This window comes from Anolis sagrei, chromosome 12 (assembly GCF_037176765.1).
Source record: "Anolis sagrei isolate rAnoSag1 chromosome 12, rAnoSag1.mat, whole genome shotgun sequence".
NCBI lineage: Eukaryota > Metazoa > Chordata > Lepidosauria > Squamata > Dactyloidae > Anolis > Anolis sagrei.
In genome coordinates this window covers 16,420,110-16,441,447 of record NC_090032.1, presented here as the reverse complement: position 1 = coordinate 16,441,447, position 21,338 = coordinate 16,420,110, and the positions used below count along the sequence as shown (strand labels likewise).

General features: G+C 47.4%; 1 protein-coding gene across 1 annotated transcript in view; it reads left to right on the top strand.

Annotated features, from left to right (window-relative positions):
* Positions 1-21,338, top strand: part of LOC132764410 (sodium/calcium exchanger 1-like) — an 88,592-nt gene that overhangs the window by 46,413 nt on the left and 20,841 nt on the right. Inside the window, exon 2 of the mRNA XM_060758416.2 lies at positions 1,035-2,805. Within this exon, the coding sequence (XP_060614399.2) occupies positions 1,052-2,805 (1,754 nt within the window). The 5' untranslated portion in view covers positions 1,035-1,051. The remainder of the gene's footprint in view (positions 1-1,034; positions 2,806-21,338) is intronic.

Sequence of the window (21,338 nt, the reverse complement as noted above, 5' to 3'; positions counted from 1 at the left end):
TCGACTAGGACTGGTGTTTACTATTTTTAATATTTAAATAATGTTATGGTTGTGGGTCACCACAACATGAGGAACTGGATTGAGGGGTCATAGAATCATAGAATCATAGAATCAAAGAATTGGAAGAGACCTCATGGGCCATCCAGTCCCACCCCTTTCTGCCAAGAAGCAGGAATATTGCATTAAGATCACCCCTGACAGATGGCCACCCAGCCTCAGTTTAAAAGCTTCCAAAGAAGGAGCCTCCACCACACTCCGGGGCAGAGAGTTCCACTGCTGATCGGCTCTCACAGTCAGGAAGTTCTTCCTCATGTTCAGATGGAATCTCCTCTCTTGTAGTTTGAAGCCATTGTTCCGCGTCCTAGTCTCCAAGGAAGCAGAAAACAAGCTTGCTCCCTCCTCCCTGTGGCTTCCTCTCACATATTTATACGTGGCTATCATATCTCCTCTCAGCCTTCTCTTCTTCAGGCTAAACATGCCCGGTTCCCTAAGCTGCTCCTCATAGGGCTTGTTCTCCAGACCCTTGATCATTTTAGTCGCCCTCCTCTGGACACATTCCAGCTTGTCAATATCTCTCTTGAATTGTGGTGCCCAGAATTGGACACAATATTCCAGGTGTGGTCTAACCAAAGCAGAATAGAGGGGTAGCATTACTTCCTTAGATCTAGACACTATGCTCCTCTTGATGCAGGACAAAATCCCATTGGCTTTTTTTGCCGCCACATGACATTGTTGGCTCATGTTTAACTTGTTGTCCACGAGGACTCCAAGATCTTTTTCACACGTACTGCTCTCGAGCCAGGCGTCCCCCATTCTGTATCTTTGCATTTCGTTTTTCCTGCCAAAGTGGAGTATCTTGCATTTCGCGGTGAAACATGCCACGGAGATGTGATTATGGGGAGTTACAGTCAATAGAGAGCCACAGCCGTTCGTATTTAAGCTCCTCGTCTCTGCCTTTTGCGTACTGTGCTTAAGAGATCAAAATGCGAGGCATGTGCCATCACCTCATTAACACTCTGCTTCCTCGCCCACAGGTTTCATTTCCCTCGCCATGTCGCGTCTGTCGCGTCTGAAGGCGTCAGCCTTGCTTCTGGCTCTCTTCCTCCCCGCGCCCTTGGCGACCGTGGACGAGCACCTGGGCTACCCCGGGACCGGGGCCGCGTCTGCGGATGGCAACAACCGTAGTGCCAAGTGTGAGGAGGCCACCGAGTGCAAAGAAGGCGTCATCCTGCCCGTGTGGCTTCCCCAGAACCCTTCCGTGGGCGATAAAGTGGCGAGGGCCATCGTCTACTTCGTGGCGTTGATCTATATGTTCCTGGGCATGTCCATCATCGCGGACCGCTTCATGTCCTCGATCGAAGTCATCACCTCGCAGGAAAAGGAGATCACCATCAAGAAGCCCAACGGCGAGACCACCACCACCACCATCCGCATCTGGAACGAGACCGTCTCCAACCTGACACTGATGGCGTTGGGTTCCTCCGCTCCTGAGATCCTTCTCTCCATCATCGAAATCGTGGGGCACAACTTCAACGCCGGTGACATGGGACCCAGCACCATTGTCGGAAGTGCCGCCTTCAACATGTTCATCATTATCGCGGTGTGCATCCACGTGGTCCCTGAAGGCGAGGTGCGGCGCATCAAACACCTGCGGGTCTTCTTTGTCACAGCGGCGTGGAGCATCTTCGCCTACATCTGGCTGTACCTCATCTTGGCCTGGTTCTCTCCTGGCGTGGTCGAGTTGTGGGAAGGGCTTCTTACGTTCCTCTTCTTTCCGATCTGTGTCCTTCAGGCTTGGGTCGCCGATCGGAGGTTGCTCTTCTACAAGTACGTTCAGAAGAAGTACCGCGCGGACAAAGCCCGGGGTCTTATCATCGAGACCGAAGGTGATACCGGTTACCCAAAACTGGACATGGAGATGGACAACTCACTAAAGGAGGGGTCAGAAGGTCTCGTGGATGGGGAGAAGGACCAAGACGACGAAGCCCGACGAGACATGGCCCGCACTTTGAGGGACCTCAAGCAGAAGCACCCAGAAAAGGACATGGAGCAGTTGATTGAGATGGCCAACTATCATGTGCTGGTCCAGCAACAGAAAAGCCGAGCCTTCTACCGCATCCAGGCCACACGCATGATGATCGGGGCAGGGAATATCCTCAAGAAACACGCCGCCGACCAAGCCCGCAAAGCAGTAAGCATGCAAGAGGTGCGCGTGGAAGAAGACGAGTCCGTGACCAAAGTCGGCTTTGAGCCGTCGCATTACCAGTGCTTTGAGAACTGTGGCTCCGTGGTGCTAACCGTGGCCCGCCGTGGAGGGGACCCCGGCCGTGTCACGCTGCGGGTAGACTTCCGCACAGAGGACGGGACGGCCAACGCTGGTTCGGACTACGAGTTTGCCGAGGGCACTTTGCTCTTCAAGCCAGGGGAGACGCACAAGGAAGTGCGCGTCGGAATCATCGACGACGACATTTTCGAGGAGGACGAGTACTTCTACGTCCACCTCAGCAACGTGAGGGCTGCTTGGTCCGAGCCGGGGCCTGAGCCTCCCCCCAAAGCTTGCCTCGGACCTTCCAAAATGGCGACCGTCACCATCTTTGATGACGACCACGCCGGCATCTTCACCTTTGAGGGAGCCTCCATGCGGGTGAGCGAGAGCGTGGGTGCCGTGCGCATCAAAGTGCTGAGGACCTCAGGGGCCCGCGGGCGAGTGGCCATCCCCTTCCACACCATTGAAGGCACAGCCAAGGCTGGAGAGGATTACGAGGAGGTGGCCGGCAAAGTGGAGTTTCAGAACGACGAGACCATGTAAGAGACGGGAGGATGGTGTGGGTGGGTGGGTGGCTGGGAAAAAAGGAACTGTGCATTTTGTGAATTTAGAGGAGAAAGTATTTGCTGGATGATGGTTCAATGCAGCATTGTAGATTGTTGTTAGAGACCCCAAGGGCCATCCAACAGCCAGGGCTCACAGGGAAACCCTGTGCGAGCAGCATGCGAGAAACTCTCTGCGTCATGTAGTATGCCGAATAGTAGGTATGGTTAGGTCCAGTTGGAATTTTGGTAATTCAGGATAAATTCAGAAAAATTACCCCTTTAAAGCTATTTTGAACTTTTTTAGGAAACAGAAAGTCCCTTTGCCCTTCCGAAGCTAGTGTTGCCATTTTTCTTCTGACTCACAAAGTGAGTTGGAAATTATTCTGGTCCCTGGCCTCAGCTCGAGCCAGAGAAGCCAGTTAAACCAGGGAAGGCTGAATTTCCTCCTTTTGCTTTCCCCGCTTCTGCCTCAAGCCAGAGAAGCCAGTTTTAGACCAGGGAAGGTTGAATTTCCTCCCTTTGCTTTCCCCACTTCTGCCTGAAGCCAGAGAAGTCAGTTTTAAACCGGGGAAGAAAGGAATTTCCTCCCTTTGCTTTCCCCGCTTCTGCCTCAAGCCAGAGAAGTCAGTTTTAAACCAGAGAAGGTTGAATTTCCTCCCTTTGCTTTCCCTGCTTCTGCCTCAAGCCAGAGAAGCCAGTTTTAAACCGGGGAAAGCTGAATTTCCTCTGCTTACTTTCCCTGCTTCTGCCTCAAGCCAGAGAAGCCAGTTTTAAACCAGAGAAGGAAGGAATTTCCTCCCTTTGTTTTCCACGCTTCTGCCTCAAGCCAGAGAAGCCAGTTTTAAACCAGAGAAGGAAGAAATTTCCTCCCTTTGCTTTCCCTGCTTCTGCCTCAAGCCAGAGAAGCCAGTTTTAAATCAGAGAAGGAAGGAATTTCCTCCACTTGTCCTTCCCCGCTTCTGCCTCAAGCCAGAGAAGCCAGTTTTAAACCGGGGAAGGCTGAATTTCCTCCCTTTGCTTTACCTGCTTCTGCCTCAAGCCAGAGAAGCAAATTTTAAACCAGGAGGAGCTGAATTTCCTCCCTTTGCTTTCCCCGCTTCTGTCTCAAGCCAGAGAAGCCAGTCTTAAACCAGAGAAGGAAGGAATTTCCTCCCTTTGTTTTCCCCACTTCTGCCTCAAGCCAGAGAAGCCAGTTTTAAATCGGAGAAGGAAGTAATTTCCTCCGCTTGCTCTTCCCCACTTCTGCGTCAAGCCAGAGAAGCCAGTTTTAAACCGGGGAAGGCTGAATTTCCTCCCTTTGCTTTCCCCACTCCTGCCTCAGGCCAGAGAAGCCAGTTTTAAACCAGAGAAGGAAGGAATTTACTCCGTTTGGTCTTCCCCACTTCTGCCTCAAGCCAGAGAAGCCAGTTTTAAACCGGCAAAGGCTGAATTTCCTCCCTTTGTTTTCCCTGCTTCTGCCTCAAGCCAGAGAAGCCAGTTTTAAACCAGGGAAGGCTTTATTTCCCCCCTTTGCTTTCTCCACTTCAGCCACAAGCCAGAGAAGTCAGTTTTAAACCAGAGAAGGTTGAATTTCCTCCTTTTGCTTTCCCCACTTCTTTCTCAAAAGCCAGAGAAGCCAGTTTTAAACTGGAGAAGGAAGGAATTTCCTCCCTTTGCTTTCCCCGCTTCTTTCTCAAGCCAGAGAAGCCAGTTTTAAACCGGAGAAGGAAGGAATTTCCTCCCTTTGCTTCCCCCGCTTCTGCCTCAAGCCAGAGAAGTCAGTTTTAAACCGGAGAAGGAAGGAATTTCCTCCCTTTGCTTTCCCCGCTTCTGCCTCAAGCCAGAGAAGCCAGTTTTAAACCGGAGAAGGAAGGAATTTCCTCCCTTTGCTTTCCCCGCTTCTGCCTCAAGCCAGAGAAGCCAGTTTTAAACCGGAGAAGGAAGGAATTTCCTCCCTTTGCTTTCCCCGCTTCTGCCTCAAGCCAGAGAAGCCAGTTTTAAACCGGAGAAGGAAGGAATTTCCTCCCTTTGCTTTCCCCGCTTCTGCCTCAAGCCAGAGAAGCCAGTTTTAAACCAGAGAAGGAAGAAATTTCCTCCCTTTGCTTTCCCTGCTTCTGCCTCAAGCCAGAGAAGCCAGTTTTAAACCGGAGAAGGAAGGAATTTCCTCCCTTTGCTTTCCCCGCTTCTGCCTCAAGCCAGAGAAGCCAGTTTTAAACCGGAGAAGGAAGGAATTTCCTCCCTTTGCTTTCCCCGCTTCTGCCTCAAGCCAGAGAAGCCAGTTTTAAACCGGAGAAGGAAGGAATTTCCTCCCTTTGCTTTCCCCGCTTCTGCCTCAAGCCAGAGAAGCCAGTTTTAAACCAGAGAAGGAAGAAATTTCCTCCCTTTGCTTTCCCTGCTTCTGCCTCAAGCCAGAGAAGCCAGTTTTAAACCAGAGAAGGAAGAAATTTCCTCCCTTTGCTTTCCCCGCTTCTGCCTCAAGCCAGAGAAGCCAGTTTTAAACCGGAGAAGGAAGGAATTTCCTCCCTTTGCTTTCCCCGCTTCTGCCTCAAGCCAGAGAAGCCAGTTTTAAACCGGAGAAGGAAGGAATTTCCTCCCTTTGCTTTCCCCGCTTCTGCCTCAAGCCAGAGAAGCCAGTTTTAAACCGGAGAAGGAAGGAATTTCCTCCCTTTGCTTTCCCCGCTTCTGCCTCAAGCCAGAGAAGCCAGTTTTAAACCAGAGAAGGAAGGAATTTGCTCCTTTTGTTTTCCACACTTCTGCCTCAAGCCAGAGAAGCCAGTTTTAAACCGGAGAAGCCGAACGAGCTGGATTGGCCAAAGGGACGGTATGTGGTGGATGATGGTCCAATGCAGTTTTAGATTGCTGGAAGAGACCCCAATAGCCACCCAGTCCAGGAACATACAATCAAAGCCCCCCTGACAGATGGCCATCCAACCTCTGCTTTAAAACTCCAAGAGGAGGATACTCCACTTAACTCTGAATTAGTCAAGATTCCTTTTTGGGACACAAGGAAACTCTCCCGAAGTCGTTTAGCTTGGGGAAGAGAAGACGGAGAGCGAACATGATGGCCACGTTTAAATAATTGAAAGGATGTCAAGGCGAGCTTGTTTCCTGCGGCTCCGGAATCTAGGACACAACGAAGCCGTGGATTTAAATGGCAGGAAAAGAGATTCCCCCCCCCCCCCCAAACAATAGGAACAGCCTCCTGATGGGAAAAGCTGTTCAACGCTGGAATGTGCTGCTTTGGGGTCGAGGGCAGTCCCCTCCTCTAAGCAGAGGTTAGATGGCCATCTGTCGGGAGGGCTTTGGTTTACTTACGATTTCAATTTTTCAACTTATAGATCTAATTCTTTTTCTAATCCACCAATAACTGTGTTGTCGAAGGCTTTCATGGCCAGAATCATTGGGTTGCTGTGAGTTTTCCGGGCCATGTTCCAGAAGCATTCTCTCCTGACATTTTGCCCACATCTATGGCAGGCACCCTCAGAGGTTGTGAGGTCTGCTGGAAACTAGGCAAGGGAGGTTTATTTATCTGTGGAATGATGTCCAGGGTGGGAGAAAGAACTCTTGCCTGCTGGAGGCAAGTGTGAATGCTGCAATTGGCCACCTTGATTAGCATGGAATGGCCTTGCAGCTTCAAAGCCTGGCTGCTTCCTGCCTGGGGGAATCCTCTACATATCTATGGAATAATGTCCATAGATATGTAGAACTCTATGTAGAATGTCCATAGATATGTAGAATAATGTCCAAAGAACTCTTGTCTGCTGGAGGCAAGTGTGAATGTTGCAATTGGCCACCTTGATTAGCATGGAATGGCCTTGCAGCTTCAAAGCCTGGCTGCTTCCTGCCTGGGGGAATTCTATATATATCTGTGGACTGTCCAAGGTGGGAGAAAGAACTCTTGCCTGCTGGAGGCAAGTGTGAAATTGGCCACCTTGATTAGTATGGAATGGTCTTTTAGCTTCAAAGCCTGGCTGCTTCCTGCCTGGGGGAATCCTATACATATCTATGGAATAATGTCCAGGGTAGGAGAAAGAACTCTTCCCTGCTGGAGGCAAGTGTGAATGTTGCAATTGGCCACCTTCGTTAGCATGGAATGGCCTTGCAGCTTCAAAGACTGGCTGCTTCCTGCCTGGGGGAATCCTATACATATCTATGGAATGATGTCCAGGGTGGGAGAAAGAACTCTTGCCTGCTGGAGGCAATTGTGAATGTTGCAACTGGCCACCTTGATTAGCATGGAATGGTCTTTCAGCTTCAAAGACTGGCTGCTTCCTGCCTGGGGGAATCCTATACATATCTATGGAATAATGTCCAGGGTGGGAGAAAGAACTCTTGCCTGCTGGAGGCAAGTGTGAGTGTTGCAATCGGCCACCTTGATTAGCATTGAATGGCCTTGCAGTTTCAAAGCCTGGCTGCTTCCTGCCTGGGGGAATCCTATACATATTTATGGAATAATATCCATGGTGGGAGAAAGAACTCTTGTCTGTTGGAGGCAAGTGTGAATGTTGCAATTGGCCACCTTGATTAGTATGGAATGGCCTTGCAGCTTCATAGCCTGGCTGCGTCCTGCCTGGGGGAATCCCATAAATATCTATGGAATAATGTCCAGGGTGGGAGAAAGAACTCTTGTCTGTTGGAGGCAAGTGTGAATGTTGCAATTGGCCACCTTGATTAGCATTGAATGGCCTTGCAGCTTCAAAGCCTGGCTGCTTCCTGCCTGGGGGAATTCTATATATATCTGTGGACTGTCTAGGGTGGGAGAAAGAACTCTTGCCTGCTGGAGGCAACTGTGAATGTTGCAATTGGCCACCTTGGTTAGCATGGAATGGCCTTGCAGCTTCAAAGCCTGGCTGCTTCCTGCCTCGTGGAATTCTATACATATCTATGGAATAATGTCCAGGGTGGGAGAAAGAACTCTTGTCTGCTGGAGGCAAGTGTGAATGCTGCAATTGACCACCTTGATTAGCATTGAGTGGCCTCGCAGCTTCAAAGCCTGGCTACTTCCTGCCTGGGGGAATCCTATATATATCTGTGGACTGTCCGTGGTGGGAGAAAGAACTCTTGTCTGCTGGAGGCAAGTGTGAATGCTGCAATTGGCCACCTTGATTAGCATTGAGTGGCCTTGCAGCTTCAAAGCCTGGCTGATTCCTGCCTGGGGTAATCCTTTGTTGGGAGGAACTGGACAACAAAAACAACAACAACAAAACTTTATTTATCGCTCTATCTTCCCAAGGGGACTCAGAGCATTTTCTAAGTAACATCATCAGTACATACAGAGTAAACAACATAAACATAAAATTAACAAAGCAATATAAGCATTAAAAAAATCACAATAGCACATATATATTTCATTCTCTCCTGACGTTTCACCCACATCTATGGCAGGCATCCTCAGTGGTCGTGAGGTCTGTTGGAACTAGGAAAATGGGTTTATATATCTGTGGAATGACCAGGGTGGGACAAAGGACTCTTGTCTGCTGGAGCTAGGTGTGAATGTTTCAATTGACCACCTTGATTAGCATTTGATGGCCTGGCAGTGCCTGGGGGAATCTTTTGTTGAGAGGTGATTAGATGTCCCTGATTGTTTCCCCTCTATTGTGCTGTTCTAATTTTGGAGGTTTTTTTAATACTGGTAGCCAGATTTTGTTCATCTTCATGGTTTCCTCCTTTCTGTTGAAATTGTGGATTTCATTGTGGCTTCTCTGCGTAGTCTGACATGGTGGTTGTTCGAGTGGTGAAGCATTTCATGTGTTCTCATGTCTCCTCTCAGCCTTCTCTTCTTCAGGTGGAACATGCCCAGCTCTTTGAGCCGCTCCTCATAGGGCTTGTTCTCCAGACCCTTGATCATTTTAGTCGCAGCTTAAACCACTGCGCCAAAATAAACATGCACATTTCAGAACAACATAGGATCGTCCATGAGCGACCGCACATGGATATGGATTATTAAACCAGTGTAGACAAGCCCTGAGAGATATGTCATATTGCCATAGCTTCCTGTTAGCTTAGCACCAGGCACAGACATATTATTCCTCCCTCCCTCGAATTTGCAATTGCTCAGCTGGGAGTATTTGCTTTTCCTCCCATAAGAAATTTACTGGTTTAATATGTTTGCAGGTTTTTAAACTGTTTTTCCTTTGTTCCGATTGGGAAGGCTGGGATTTGGCTGGGAATCTGGCCGAGAGATTCTGTCATAAGCAAGCAAACAAACAGAAAAAAGGGAGGAAAAACAAAGCAACCATTCTGGAAGGAGTGGATAATGGGAACTGCGGTCTGGGGGCAACATACACATTCCCAAGAGAAAAAGACAGACATGTAAAGATAATTTGCATATGTTAATTAATGTGCATCTCAATTTGCACATTAATTAGCATATAATGTGCAGTGAGATCAGGGGCGGCTCGTCCATTACGTGAAGTAAGAGGTCGCAGAACACTTTTATTTTGCCAGGGGTGCAGAGGCGCCTATGTAAAAGCCCCTCGACCACCACTTGAGGAGCGCCCCCTCAGCTCACAACAGCCCTAGCAGTCCGGGGGGAGCCTCGGCTTTCTTGCCTCGCTGCCGGGCGATCCTCTTCCCAAAGGGGCCGGGCCCTTGAGCCTCGCCTAGCCCCTCTCTTTCCTGCTCCACCCGGCCACCGGGTGCACGAGCAGAGCCGGCGCTCAATCGTTCCCTACGTTCAATCCCTTCCCCATGACCGGCTCCCTTTCCCGATCCCTCGGCGCTCCACCCGCCTCCTCTCTCCCCAATCCGTGGGTGTGCCAAGGGGCGGAGCCGCCGCACCTGGCCCGCTTCAGGTCCGGAGGCGTGTCTGAAGACCCCAGCGTGCACACCAAAAGTCGCCTCTTCTCCTGACTTTCTCTTCAGCCATTGGGACCAAGAGAGAGAGAGAAAGAGAGAGAGCCCCTCCAGCTGAGAGCCCCTCCCACCTCCGCTCCCTCCTTTGTTTTTGCGCCTACCTTCAGGAAAGGTGGGCATCTCCACCTCTCTCTCTCTCTCTCTCTCTCTCTTGGTCCCAATGGCTGAGGAGAAAGTCAGGAGAAGAGGTGACTTCCCCATGACTGGCTCCCTTTCCCGATCCCTCAGCGCTCCACCCGCCTCCTCTCCTCTCCCCAATCCGCGGGTGTGCCAAGGGGCGGAGCTGCTGCGCCTGGCCCGCTTCAGGTCCGGAGGCGTGTCTGAAGACCCCAGCGTGCGCACCAAAAGTCGCCTCTTCTCCTGACTTTCTCTTCAGCCATTGGGACCAAAAGAGAGAGAGAGAGAGAGCCCCTCCGGCTGGAGGTATCTCCCACCTCCGCTCCCTCCTTTGTTTTTGCGCCTACCTTCAGGAAAGGTGGGCATCTCCACCTCTCTCTCTCTCTCTCTCTCTCTCTCTCTCTCTCTCTAGGTCCCAATGGCTGAGGAGAAAGTCAGGAGAAGAGGTGACTTTTGGTGCACACACCAGGGTCTTCATGCACGCCTCCGGACCCAAAGCGGGCCAGGCAAGGGAGCAAGTGCGGCAAGTGTAGTTACTGGGACCTATAATCAAAGAGTATTCTGAACTCCACCAATGATAGAATTGAACCAAATATGGCACACAGAACTCCCACGACGAACAGAAAATATATATCAATGATTGGTTGGGGGGGGGGGGGGGGGGGGCAAAATACTGTTTGCTTACCGTTGAAAATTACCTAGGGCCGCCTCTGATTGAGATACAAATTTGGAAATTATTACTATTACTAGCTTGGGTCCCCGAGTTATTTGAAAAAGTCAGTTTCTTACTTGTAGAAAATGCATAAGGTTGTGGGTGAACTACAGCTCACCTCATGCCAGGTTAACTCTGAAAAACCCCATCAGTACTTAAATTTTGTTATGTTGGGCAACTTTGCTCTAGATGCATCATGGATGGGGTTCAGTGTCCTTATTTGGTTCAGATATTTCGGTGTTTGGGTTCACAGTGGATATAGGTGAACTACAACTCCCCCAAATCAATATGAATTTCCCCAAAAGACCTCCAGCATTTTTTTCTGGCTCTGTATACCAAGTTTGGTCCAATTCCATCTTTGGTGGAGTTCAGAGTGCTTATTGGGGTTCAGTGTCCTTATTTGGTCCAGATCCTTCGGTGTTTGGGTTCACAGTGGATATAGGTGAACTACAACTCCCTCAAACCAATATGAATTTCCCCAAAAGACCTCCACCATTTTTTTCTGGCTCTGTGTGCTAAGTTTGGTCCAATTCCATCTTTGGTGGAGTTCAGAGTGCGTATTGGTTTCAGGTGAACTATAAATCCCAGTACCTACAATTCCAAAATGTCCAGTCCAATTCCTCTCAAAATCCACCTCTATTCAAATCCAGGCATATTAAGTATGCGTGCCAAGTTTGGTCCAATTCCATCTTTGGTGGAGTTCAGAGTGCTTCTTGTTTTTAGGTGAACTATAAATCCCAGTACCGACAACTCCAAAATGTCCAGGCCAATTCCCCTCAAAACTCACCACTATTCAAATTTGGGCATATTAAGTATGCATGCCAAGTTTGGTCCAATTCCATCTTTGGTGGAGTTCAGAGTGCGTATTGGTCTCAGGTGAACTATAAATCCCAGTACCGACAACTCCAAAATGTCCAGTCCAATTCCCCTCAAAACCTACCAGTATTCAAATTTGGGCATATTAAGTATGCGTGCCAAGTTTGGTCCAATTCCATCTTTGGTGGAGTTCAGAGTGCTTATTGGTTTCAGGTGAACTATAAATCCCAGTACTTACAACTCCAAAATGTCAAATTCCCCTCAAAACCCACCACGATTCAAATTTGGGCATATTAAGTATGCGTGCCAAGTTTGGTCCAATTCCATCTTTGGTGGAGTTCAGAGTGCTTATTGGTTTCAGATGAACTATAAATCCCAGTACCGACAACTCCAAAATGTTCAGTCCAATTCCCTTCAAAACCTACCAGTATTCAAATTTGGGCATATTAAGTATGCGTGCCAAGTTTGGTCCAATTCCATCTTTGGTGGAGTTCAGAGTGCTTATTGGTTTCAGATGAACTATAAATCCCAGTACCGACAACTCCAAAATGTCCAGTCCAATTCCCTTCAAAACCTACCAGTATTCAAATTTGGGCATATTAAGTATGCGTGCCAAGTTTGGTCCAATTCCATCTTTGGTGGAGTTCAGAGTGCTTATTGGTTTCAGATGAACTATAAATCCCAGTACCTACAACTCCAAAATGTCCAGTCCAATTCCCCTCAAAACCCACCAGTATTCAAATTTGCGCATATTAAGTATGCGTGCCAAGTTTGGTCTGGATCCATCATTGTTTGGGTTCATAGTGCGCTCTGGACATAGATGAACTACAACTCCCAAATATCCCTCCAAATACCTCCAATATGTTTTGTTGGACATAGGGGTTCTGTGTGCCAAGTGAGTTCCAGGTCCATCTGTAAGGAGGGATTTGTTGATGTCTTAAAGGGGATGGGCTGGATGGCCGTTGGTGCCTCTTCCAACACTGTGATTCAACAGGGACTGGATGGCCATCTGCCAGGAGGGATTTGATGATGTCTTAAAGGGGGTGAACTGGATGGCCCATGGGGTCTCTTCTATCTTCTATTGAATCATAGACTCTATGATTCAACAGGGACCGGATGGCCATCTGTGAGGAGGGATTTGATTTGGTCTTCCTGCCTATCAGAAAGGGGGTGGACTAGATGCCCCTTGGGATCTCTTCCAACTCTAGGATTCTATGATTCAACAGGGACTGGATGGCCATCTGTCGGGAGAGATTTGATGATGTCTTCCTGCCTGGCACAAAGGGGATGGATGGCCATCTGTCGGGAGGAATTTGATGGTCTTCCTGCCTGGCACAAAAGGAGTGGAATGGATGGTCCTTGGGGTCTCTTCCAACTCTATGAGTCTATGATTCATCAGGGACTGGATGGCTATCTGTCAGGAGGGATTTGATAATGTCTTAAAGGGGATGGACTGGATGGCCCTTGAGGTCTTTTCCAACTCTAGGATTCTATGATTCAACAGGGACTGGATGGCCATCTGTCAGGAGGGATTTTATGATGTCTTAAAGGGGGGGACTAGATGGCCCTTGGGCTCTCTTCCAACTCTATGAGTCTATGATTCAACAGGGACTGGATGGCCATCTGTCAGGAGGGATTTGATGATGTCTTAAAGGGGGTGGACTGGATGGCCATTGGTGCCTCTTCCAACTCTGTCTATGATTCAACAGGGACTGGATGGCCATCTGTCAGGAGGATTTGATGATGTCTTAAAGGGGATGGACTGGATGGCCCTTGAGGTCTCTTCCAACAATGAATCAAGAGGGGCTGAGTGGCCATTTGTCAGGAGGGATTTAATGATATCTTAAAGGGGATGGACTGGATGTCCCTTGGGGTCTCTTCCAATGATGATTCAACAGGGGCTGGATGGCCATCTGTCAGGAGGGATTTGATGATGTCTTAAAGGGGGTGGACTGGATGGCCCTTGGGGTCTCTTCCAACGATAATTCAAAAGGGGTTGGATGGCCATCAGTCAGGAGGGATTTGATGATGTCTTAAAGGGGGTGGACTGGATGGCCCTTGGGGTCCCTTCCAACGATGATTCAACAGGGACTCAATGGCCATCTGCCAGGAGGGATTTGACGATGTCTTAAAGGGGGTAGACTGGATGGCCCTTGGGGTCTCTTCCAACAATAATTCAACAGGGGCTGGATGGCCATCTGTCAGGAGGGATTTGATGATGTCTTAAAGGGGGTAGACTGGATGGCCATTGGTGCCTCTTCCAACTCTGTCTATGATTCAACAGGGACCATCTGTCAGGAGGGATTTGATAATATCTTAATTGGGATGGACTGGATGGCCCTTGAGGTCTTTTCCAACTCTAGGATTCTATGATTCAACAGGCACTGGATGTCTTGATTGGGATGAACTGGATGGCCCTTGGGGTCCCTTCCAACGATAATTCAACAGGGGCTGGATGGCCATCTGTCAGGAGGGTTTTGATGATGTCTTAAAGGGGGTGGACTGGATGGCCATTGGTGCCTCTTCCAACTCTGTCTATGATTCAACAGGGACTGGATGGCCATCTGTCAGGAGGGATTTGATGATGTCTTAAAGGGGGTGGACTGGATGGCCCTTGGGATTTCTTCAAACGATAATTCAACAAGGACTGGATGGCCATCTGTCAGGAGGGTTTTGATGATGTCTTAAAGGGGATGGACTGGATGGCCCTTGAGGTCCCTTCCAACAATGAATCAAGAGGGGCTGAGTGGCCATCTGTCAGGAGGGATTTGATGATGTCTTAAAGGGGATGGACTGGATGGCCATTGGTGCCTTTTCCAACGCTGTCTATGATTCAACAGGGACTGTATGGCCATCTGTCAAGAGGGATTTGATGATGTCTTAAAGGGGATGGACTGGATGGCCCTTGAGGTCTCTTCCAACAATGAATCAAGAGGGGCTGAGTGGCCATCTGTCAGGAGGGATTTGATAATATCTTAATTGGGATGGACTGGATGGCCCTTGGGGTCTCTTCCAACTCTAGGATTCTATCATCTTTCAGTGGCTTCTGTTCCAATATGAAGGCCCAGGTGAAAGAGCCCACCCAATTCCCGGATGCGCCGGAGACGCACTGACCGGCACGTGCGAGGGGCATATGCGCTGGGCTCCCTCTGCGTCTCAGAAATCCTCTTGTTCTCTGCGTGGCTGCCTTGTCCCCCTCCCCACCCCGCCCACGTCCGCCCTCCCTGCGGCTCCATCAGACACAAGGAATTAATTTCTGGAAATTTTAATCTTTCACCCGCCGAAGCCGCGCTGCAGCAACCTCCAGCTCCCCGTTTGACAGGCCCTGACCTAAATTGCACAAGGGAAGGGAAAGTGGTGCCGGCGATGGTGTCGGGAGGGAAGGCGGGTGCCATATTTGGCCCAGGGTGCGGGCGAGAGCGACACGCATGCGGCCGGACAGATGTGCCACGGAAAAGGGTGCAAACGGGAGCAGAGGCAAACGTATGTGTACAGAACGCCTCGAGGAGCGAGGTGTGCAAAGTCAGAACCGGAATAGGCCGGCAGATGGGAAGGAATGCGCATATTGTGCCGTGTCGTGGGATCGGGATGCGCCCGCATGTGCTCAGATGAGCTAAATGAGACCATTACCTCTTTCGGGAAAAATCCCTCGGAGCTGTTGATGCACGGGGATTAAAATAAGTAATCACATTTGGTGTGTTCGGTTATCTTGGCCTCCCCCGAAATGGCTCGTCTTGTAGAGTCATAGAATTGGAAGGGACCCCAAAGGTCATTTAGTCCAACTCCCTTTTGCCATGCAAGAGGACACAAAAATATTAAATAATAATAAACTTTATTTATACCCCATCACCATTGTGCCATTACACCCAGACGTTATAAAAATAAAGCTAAGACTAAGATGTGCTTCTCTCTATTTCTGAGAGAACTGCAGGTGTCTTTCTTAAGAAGCTTGAGATACTCCGCAACTGAGGCTATTAAAAGATTTTGAACATCAAAAAGGGATATTTATTCTTCAAAGTCCTTGCAGACTTGGCACAACAGAACAGTCAATAGGTGAAAGCACAGAGATATTCTTTCTTTCCCTTCTCCTCCAGTCACTGAGTTAACTTTTCCCCAGAAGGCAGAGAAGATCCTGGAATCTTTTCACCCTAACCCTAAGCTGTTACTTTTTCGAAAGACCAGGTCTTTCCCTATCTATGCTCATGGTTAGTTCTGGAGATAAAGCAATGAAGTCTCTCTATATCTATATAGTAATAAACTTTATTTATACCCCATCACCATTGTGCCGTTACACCCAGATGTTATAAAAATAAAGCTAAGACTAAGATGTGCTTCTCTCTATTTCTGAGTGAACTGCAGGTGTCTTTCTTAAGAAGCTTGGGATACTCCGCAACTGAGGCTATTAAAGATTTTGAACATCAAAAAAAGGGATATTTATTCTTCAAAGTCCTTGCAGACTCGGCACAGCTTATCAAGGTTACAAACAGAACAGTCAATAGGTGAAAGCACAGAGATATTCTTTCTTTCCCTTCTCCTCCAGTCACTGAGTTAACTTTCCCCCAAAAGGCAGAGAAGATCCTGGAATCTTTTCACCCTAACCCTAAGCTGTTACTTTTTCGAAAGACCAGGTCTCTCCCTATCTATGCTCATGGTTAGTTCTGGAGATAAAGCAATGAAATCTCTCTTTCTATATCTATATAATAGGCTTGGGCGGTTTCGTTCGTTAATTTCGTAATTCGTTATTAATTCGTATTTAAATTAGCTTACGATCCAATATTGAGCCATGCAGGAATAGTGTGAGGAGTAAATTTGATTCGAAACAATTTTTTCAATTTATTTCGTAATTATTTCGTAATTATTTCGTAATTATTTTTGCATGTCTGGTGCAAGTTTTATAGTTGTTTGTTTTATCACACCAACAGTCAACAACAGAGGGAGAGGGAAGCTTCAGAAGTTCCTCCTGTCCTATTTGGAGGTTTTTTTTAGCATATTGCGCAATCTCATCCGCCATTAACGAATCGATTCGTAATTTTACGAAATTTCGTAAATTTTGAAATTTTTTAAAGGAAAATTTTGGAATTATTTTTAAAAAAACGAAACACAAGGGCCCCCTAAAAACAAAACGAGTTTAGAACCAAATTTTTCCGTGGTTACCCAAGCTATTAAATAGTAATAAACTTTATTTATACCCCGTCACCATTGTGCCGTTACACCCAGACGTTATAAAAATAAAGCTAAGATGTGCTTCTCTCTATTTCTGAGTGAACTGCAGGTGTCTTTCTTAAGAAGCTTGGGATACTCCGCAACTGAGGCTATTAAAGGTTTTGAATATCAAAAAAAGGGATATTTATTCTTCAAAGTCGTTGCAGACTTGGCACAGCTTATCAAGGTTACAAACAGAACAGTCAATAGGTGAAAGCACAGAGATATTCTTTCTTTCCCTTCTCCTCCAGTCACTGAGTTAACTTTTCCCCAAAAGGCAGAGAAGATCCTGGAATCTTTTCACCCTAACCCTAAGCTGTTACTTTTTCGAAAGACCAGGTCTTTCCCTATCTATGCTCATGGTTAGTTCTGGAGATAAAGCAATGAAGTCTCTCTTTCTGTATCTATATAACTCAGTTTTTCAATAGTCTTCTCTATCTATAGTACTTACTTAGGCGATCCCTCGTTTTCCGAGGAGGATTGTCTTCCAGTATTCTGGTGGGTCCGTATGTGGCTGTGGAGCCCTATTCTTGCTCTGCATGTTCTCCCGTAGTGAGAGCATCGGTTTCCAGTTGGAAGGTGATTCCGATCGGGGTTGGCTTGACACGCCTTCCTCTTGGCACGCTTCTCCCTTTCGCCCTCCATTCGTGCCTCTTCAAATTCTGCAGCACTGCTGGTCACAGCTGACCTCCAGCTGGAACGGTCAAGATCCAGGGCTTCCCAGTTCTCAGTGTCTATGCCAGAATTTTGAAGGTTGGCTTTGAGCCCATCTTTCAATCTCTTTTCCTGCCCGCCAACATTCCTTTTTCCGTTCTTGTGTTCGGAGTAGAGCGACTGCTTTGGGAGATGGTGGTCGGGCATCCGGACAACATGGCCGGTCCAGCGGAGGGATTTGATGATGTCTTCCTGTTTGTCAGAAAGGGGTGGATCGGATGGTCCTTTGGGTCTTTTCCAACTCTAGGATGCTATGATTCAACAGGGACTGGATGACCATCTGTTGGGAGGGATTTGATGATGTCTTCCTGCCTGGCACAAAAGAGATGGACTGGATGGTCATTGGTGCCTCTTCCAACATTATGAGTCTATGATTCAAACAGGGACTGGATGGGCATCTACTGGGAGGGATTTGATGATGTCTTGAATGCAATATTCCTGTTTCTTGGCAGGGGGTTGGACTGGATGGCCCATGAGGTCTCTTCCAACTCTAGGATTCTATGATTCTTAAAGGGGATGGATTGGATGTCCCTTGGGGCCTCTCCCAACTCTATGAGTCTATGATTCCGCAGGGACTGGATGGCCATCTGTCAGGAGGGATTCGATGATGTCTTCGTGCCTATCAGAAAGGGGGTGGACTGGATGGTACTTGGGGTCTGTTCCAACTCAGACTGGATGGCCATCTGTCAGGAGGGATTTGATGTTGTCTTAAAAGAGGTGGACTTGATGGGACTGGATGGCCCTTGCTTGGGGTCTCTCCCAACTCTAGGATTCTATGATTCATCAGGGACTGGGTGGCCATCTGTCAGGAGGGATTCGATGATGTCTTCCTGCCTATCAAAGAAAGGGGTGGACTGGATGGTACTTGGGGTCTCTTCCAACTCAGACTGTATGGCCATCTGTCAGGAGGGATTTGATGTTGTCTTAAAGGAGGTGGACTTGATGGGACTGGATGGCCCTTGCTTGGGGTCTCTCCCAACTCTAGGATTCTATGATTCATCAGGGACTGGATGGCCATCTGTCAGGAGGGATTCGATGATGTCTTCCTGCCTATCAGAAAGGGGGTGGACTGGATGGTACTTGGGGTCTCTTCCATCACAGACTGGATGGCCATCTGTCAGGAGGGATTTGATGTTGTCTTAAAAGAGGTGGACTTGATGGGACTGGATGGCCCTTGCTTGGGGTCTCTCCCAACTCTAGGATTCTATGATTCATCAGGGACTGGATGGCCATCTGTCAGGAGGGATTCGATGATGTCTTCCTGCCTATCAGAAAGGGGGTGGACTGGATGGTACTTGGGGTCTCTTCCATCACAGACTGGATGGCCATCTGTCAGGAGGGATTTGATGATGTCTTAAAGGAGGTGGCCTGGATGGGACTAGATGGCCCTTGCTTGGGGTCTCTCCCAACTCTAGGATTCTATGATTTGATAGGGACTGGATGGCCATCTGTCGGGAGATTCATCCAACACCCTTACTCTCCTCTTTGGCCTCCATACTGGCAGTCTCTTTGTGTTGATAATTAAGGAACGAGACATATGGTGCCAAGCGAGACCCTGGCTGCTGGGCATGTCTGCCGGGCCACACCATTGGGCTCGAAAGACACTGAAGGGTTTGTTCCTCATGAGAAGAATGGGTGCCTGTGTGTTTGTGTGTGGCAGCAGTGCGATGGGAGCCTTTGTCTGCCCGGCTCCTGCCTCTGACACACAAATGACTCCAGCAATGTTCGGTCGCAGAGAAAAGCAGTGGGAGTTTGCGTAGACACAAATGCCTGTGTTGGCAACTGGTGCACCCAGTGGAACCACAGCCCAAGAGCCCCTTTACAAGCCACAACAAGTGTTGGCATTGCCATGCTCGCAGAGGAAGAGGAAGGAGCCATGGGCATTGCAAATTCTACAGCACTGCTGGTCACAGCTGACCTCCAGCTGGAGCGCTCAAAGGCCAGGACTTCTCAGTTTTCAGTGTCTATGCCAGAGTGCCAGCAGGAATCTATATACATAAAAATGTAATGTTCGTTTGTGGGGTTAACAGAACTCAAAAACCACTGCATGAATTGACACCAAGTTTGGACAGTACACCCCTAACAGACCAACGAGTGTTCATCAACCTTAAAATTACAAAACAACAACAACAATAACAACAACACCAGCAGAACAGACTTAAAAAAAAACCCAAAATACACCATATATATATACACACACACTCATGTACATATACACACATACATACACATGTGTATATATATACCCAAGCACACACAAGTATACACACACATACATCTACATACACACACACATATACATATACACATGCACACATATATAAACACAAATATGCATATAGACAAGCACACACATATACACAATATACATATACAAATATATACAGACATATATACACATCTTCACACACACATATGCACCCATACACACACACATATACATATACACATACATACACATGTGTATATATATATATAACCAAGCACACACAAATATACACACACATACATCTACATACACACACATCATATGCACATGCACACATATATAAACACAAATATGCATAAAGACAAGCAGACATATATACACAATATACATATACAAATATATACACACATATATACACATCTTCACACACACACATATGCACACACACACACACATATACGCGCAAACACACATATATACATAGATAAACAAATATTTAAACACATATATACACACACACAAAACACATATATACAGACTGGGCCACAGCAAATACACACACACACTCATGTACATATACACACGCACACATATATAGACACGTGTGTATATATATACCCAAGCACACACAAATATAAACACACATACATCTACATACACACAAATATATACATATACACATGCACACACAAATACACACATGCACACATGTATAAACACAAATATGCATATAGACAAGCACACAAATATACATATACAAATACACACACACACATATATACATCTTCACACACACATATGCACCTGTATATATATACACACAAATATATACATATACACCTGCACACACAAATATACACATGCACACATATATAAAACACAAATATGCATATAGACAAGCACACACATATACACAATATACATATACAAATATACACACACACATACATACATCTACACACACACATATGCACCTGTATATATACACACACACACATGCAAACACACATTTGTGTATCTGTGTATATATGTGTGTTTGCATGTATATAAACACATATATATACACACACACAACACATATATACAGACTGGACCACAGCAACACGTGGCAGGGGACGGCTAGTAGAATAATCGATTCATTTATCATCACATAGACCCCAGGGGCCATCCAGTCCTACCTCATTTTGTTAGGCAGGAAAAGCACAATCAAAGCATATCCGAAAGATAGCCATCCAACCTCTGTTCAAAAGCCTCCAAAGAAGGAGTCCCTACTACACTTTGTGGCAGTGAGTTCCTCTCTTGAACAGCTCTTACGGTCAGGAAGAGAAGGACAGGTGGAGAGATCTTTAAGCCTTCTCTGCCAAAGGAGTTCTTAAGACCATCAACATTAAAAAGGTTCAATAATAATAATAATAATAATAATAATAATAATAATAATAGACTCTCGCACAAGCCAGTCAAGGTGGTCCCAGTGGTGATCGGCACACTGGGTGCAGTGCCTAAAGACCTTGGCCTGCGCTTAAACACAATCGGTGCTGACAAAATTACCATCTGCCATCTGCAAAAGGCCACCTTACTGTTTTCTGATGGTCTTTGTCAACCCCTCTGAACCCCCCTCGCGACCCCCCCCCCATGGGTCCCAACCCGCAGGTTGAGAAATGTTGAACTAGAATCTCCTTGAAGTCGAGGAGGAATTTAAAAGGGTCTCGCCCTGAAGGAGAGACCCCGCGGACCCACCAAAGAGGGCTTGCTACCTTGGTGAGCAAAAGTAAGGAAAAGCCGCAATTAAAAGATTTCCCGAAGTTCCCAAAAGAATCTCACCAAAGCTGAAGGAAGCGCCACCGAGTTGATTTTATTGCGATCCAGCTGGAAAGGATGCAAAGCCGCAATAATTCATCAAGCAAAGCATAACGTGTACACAAA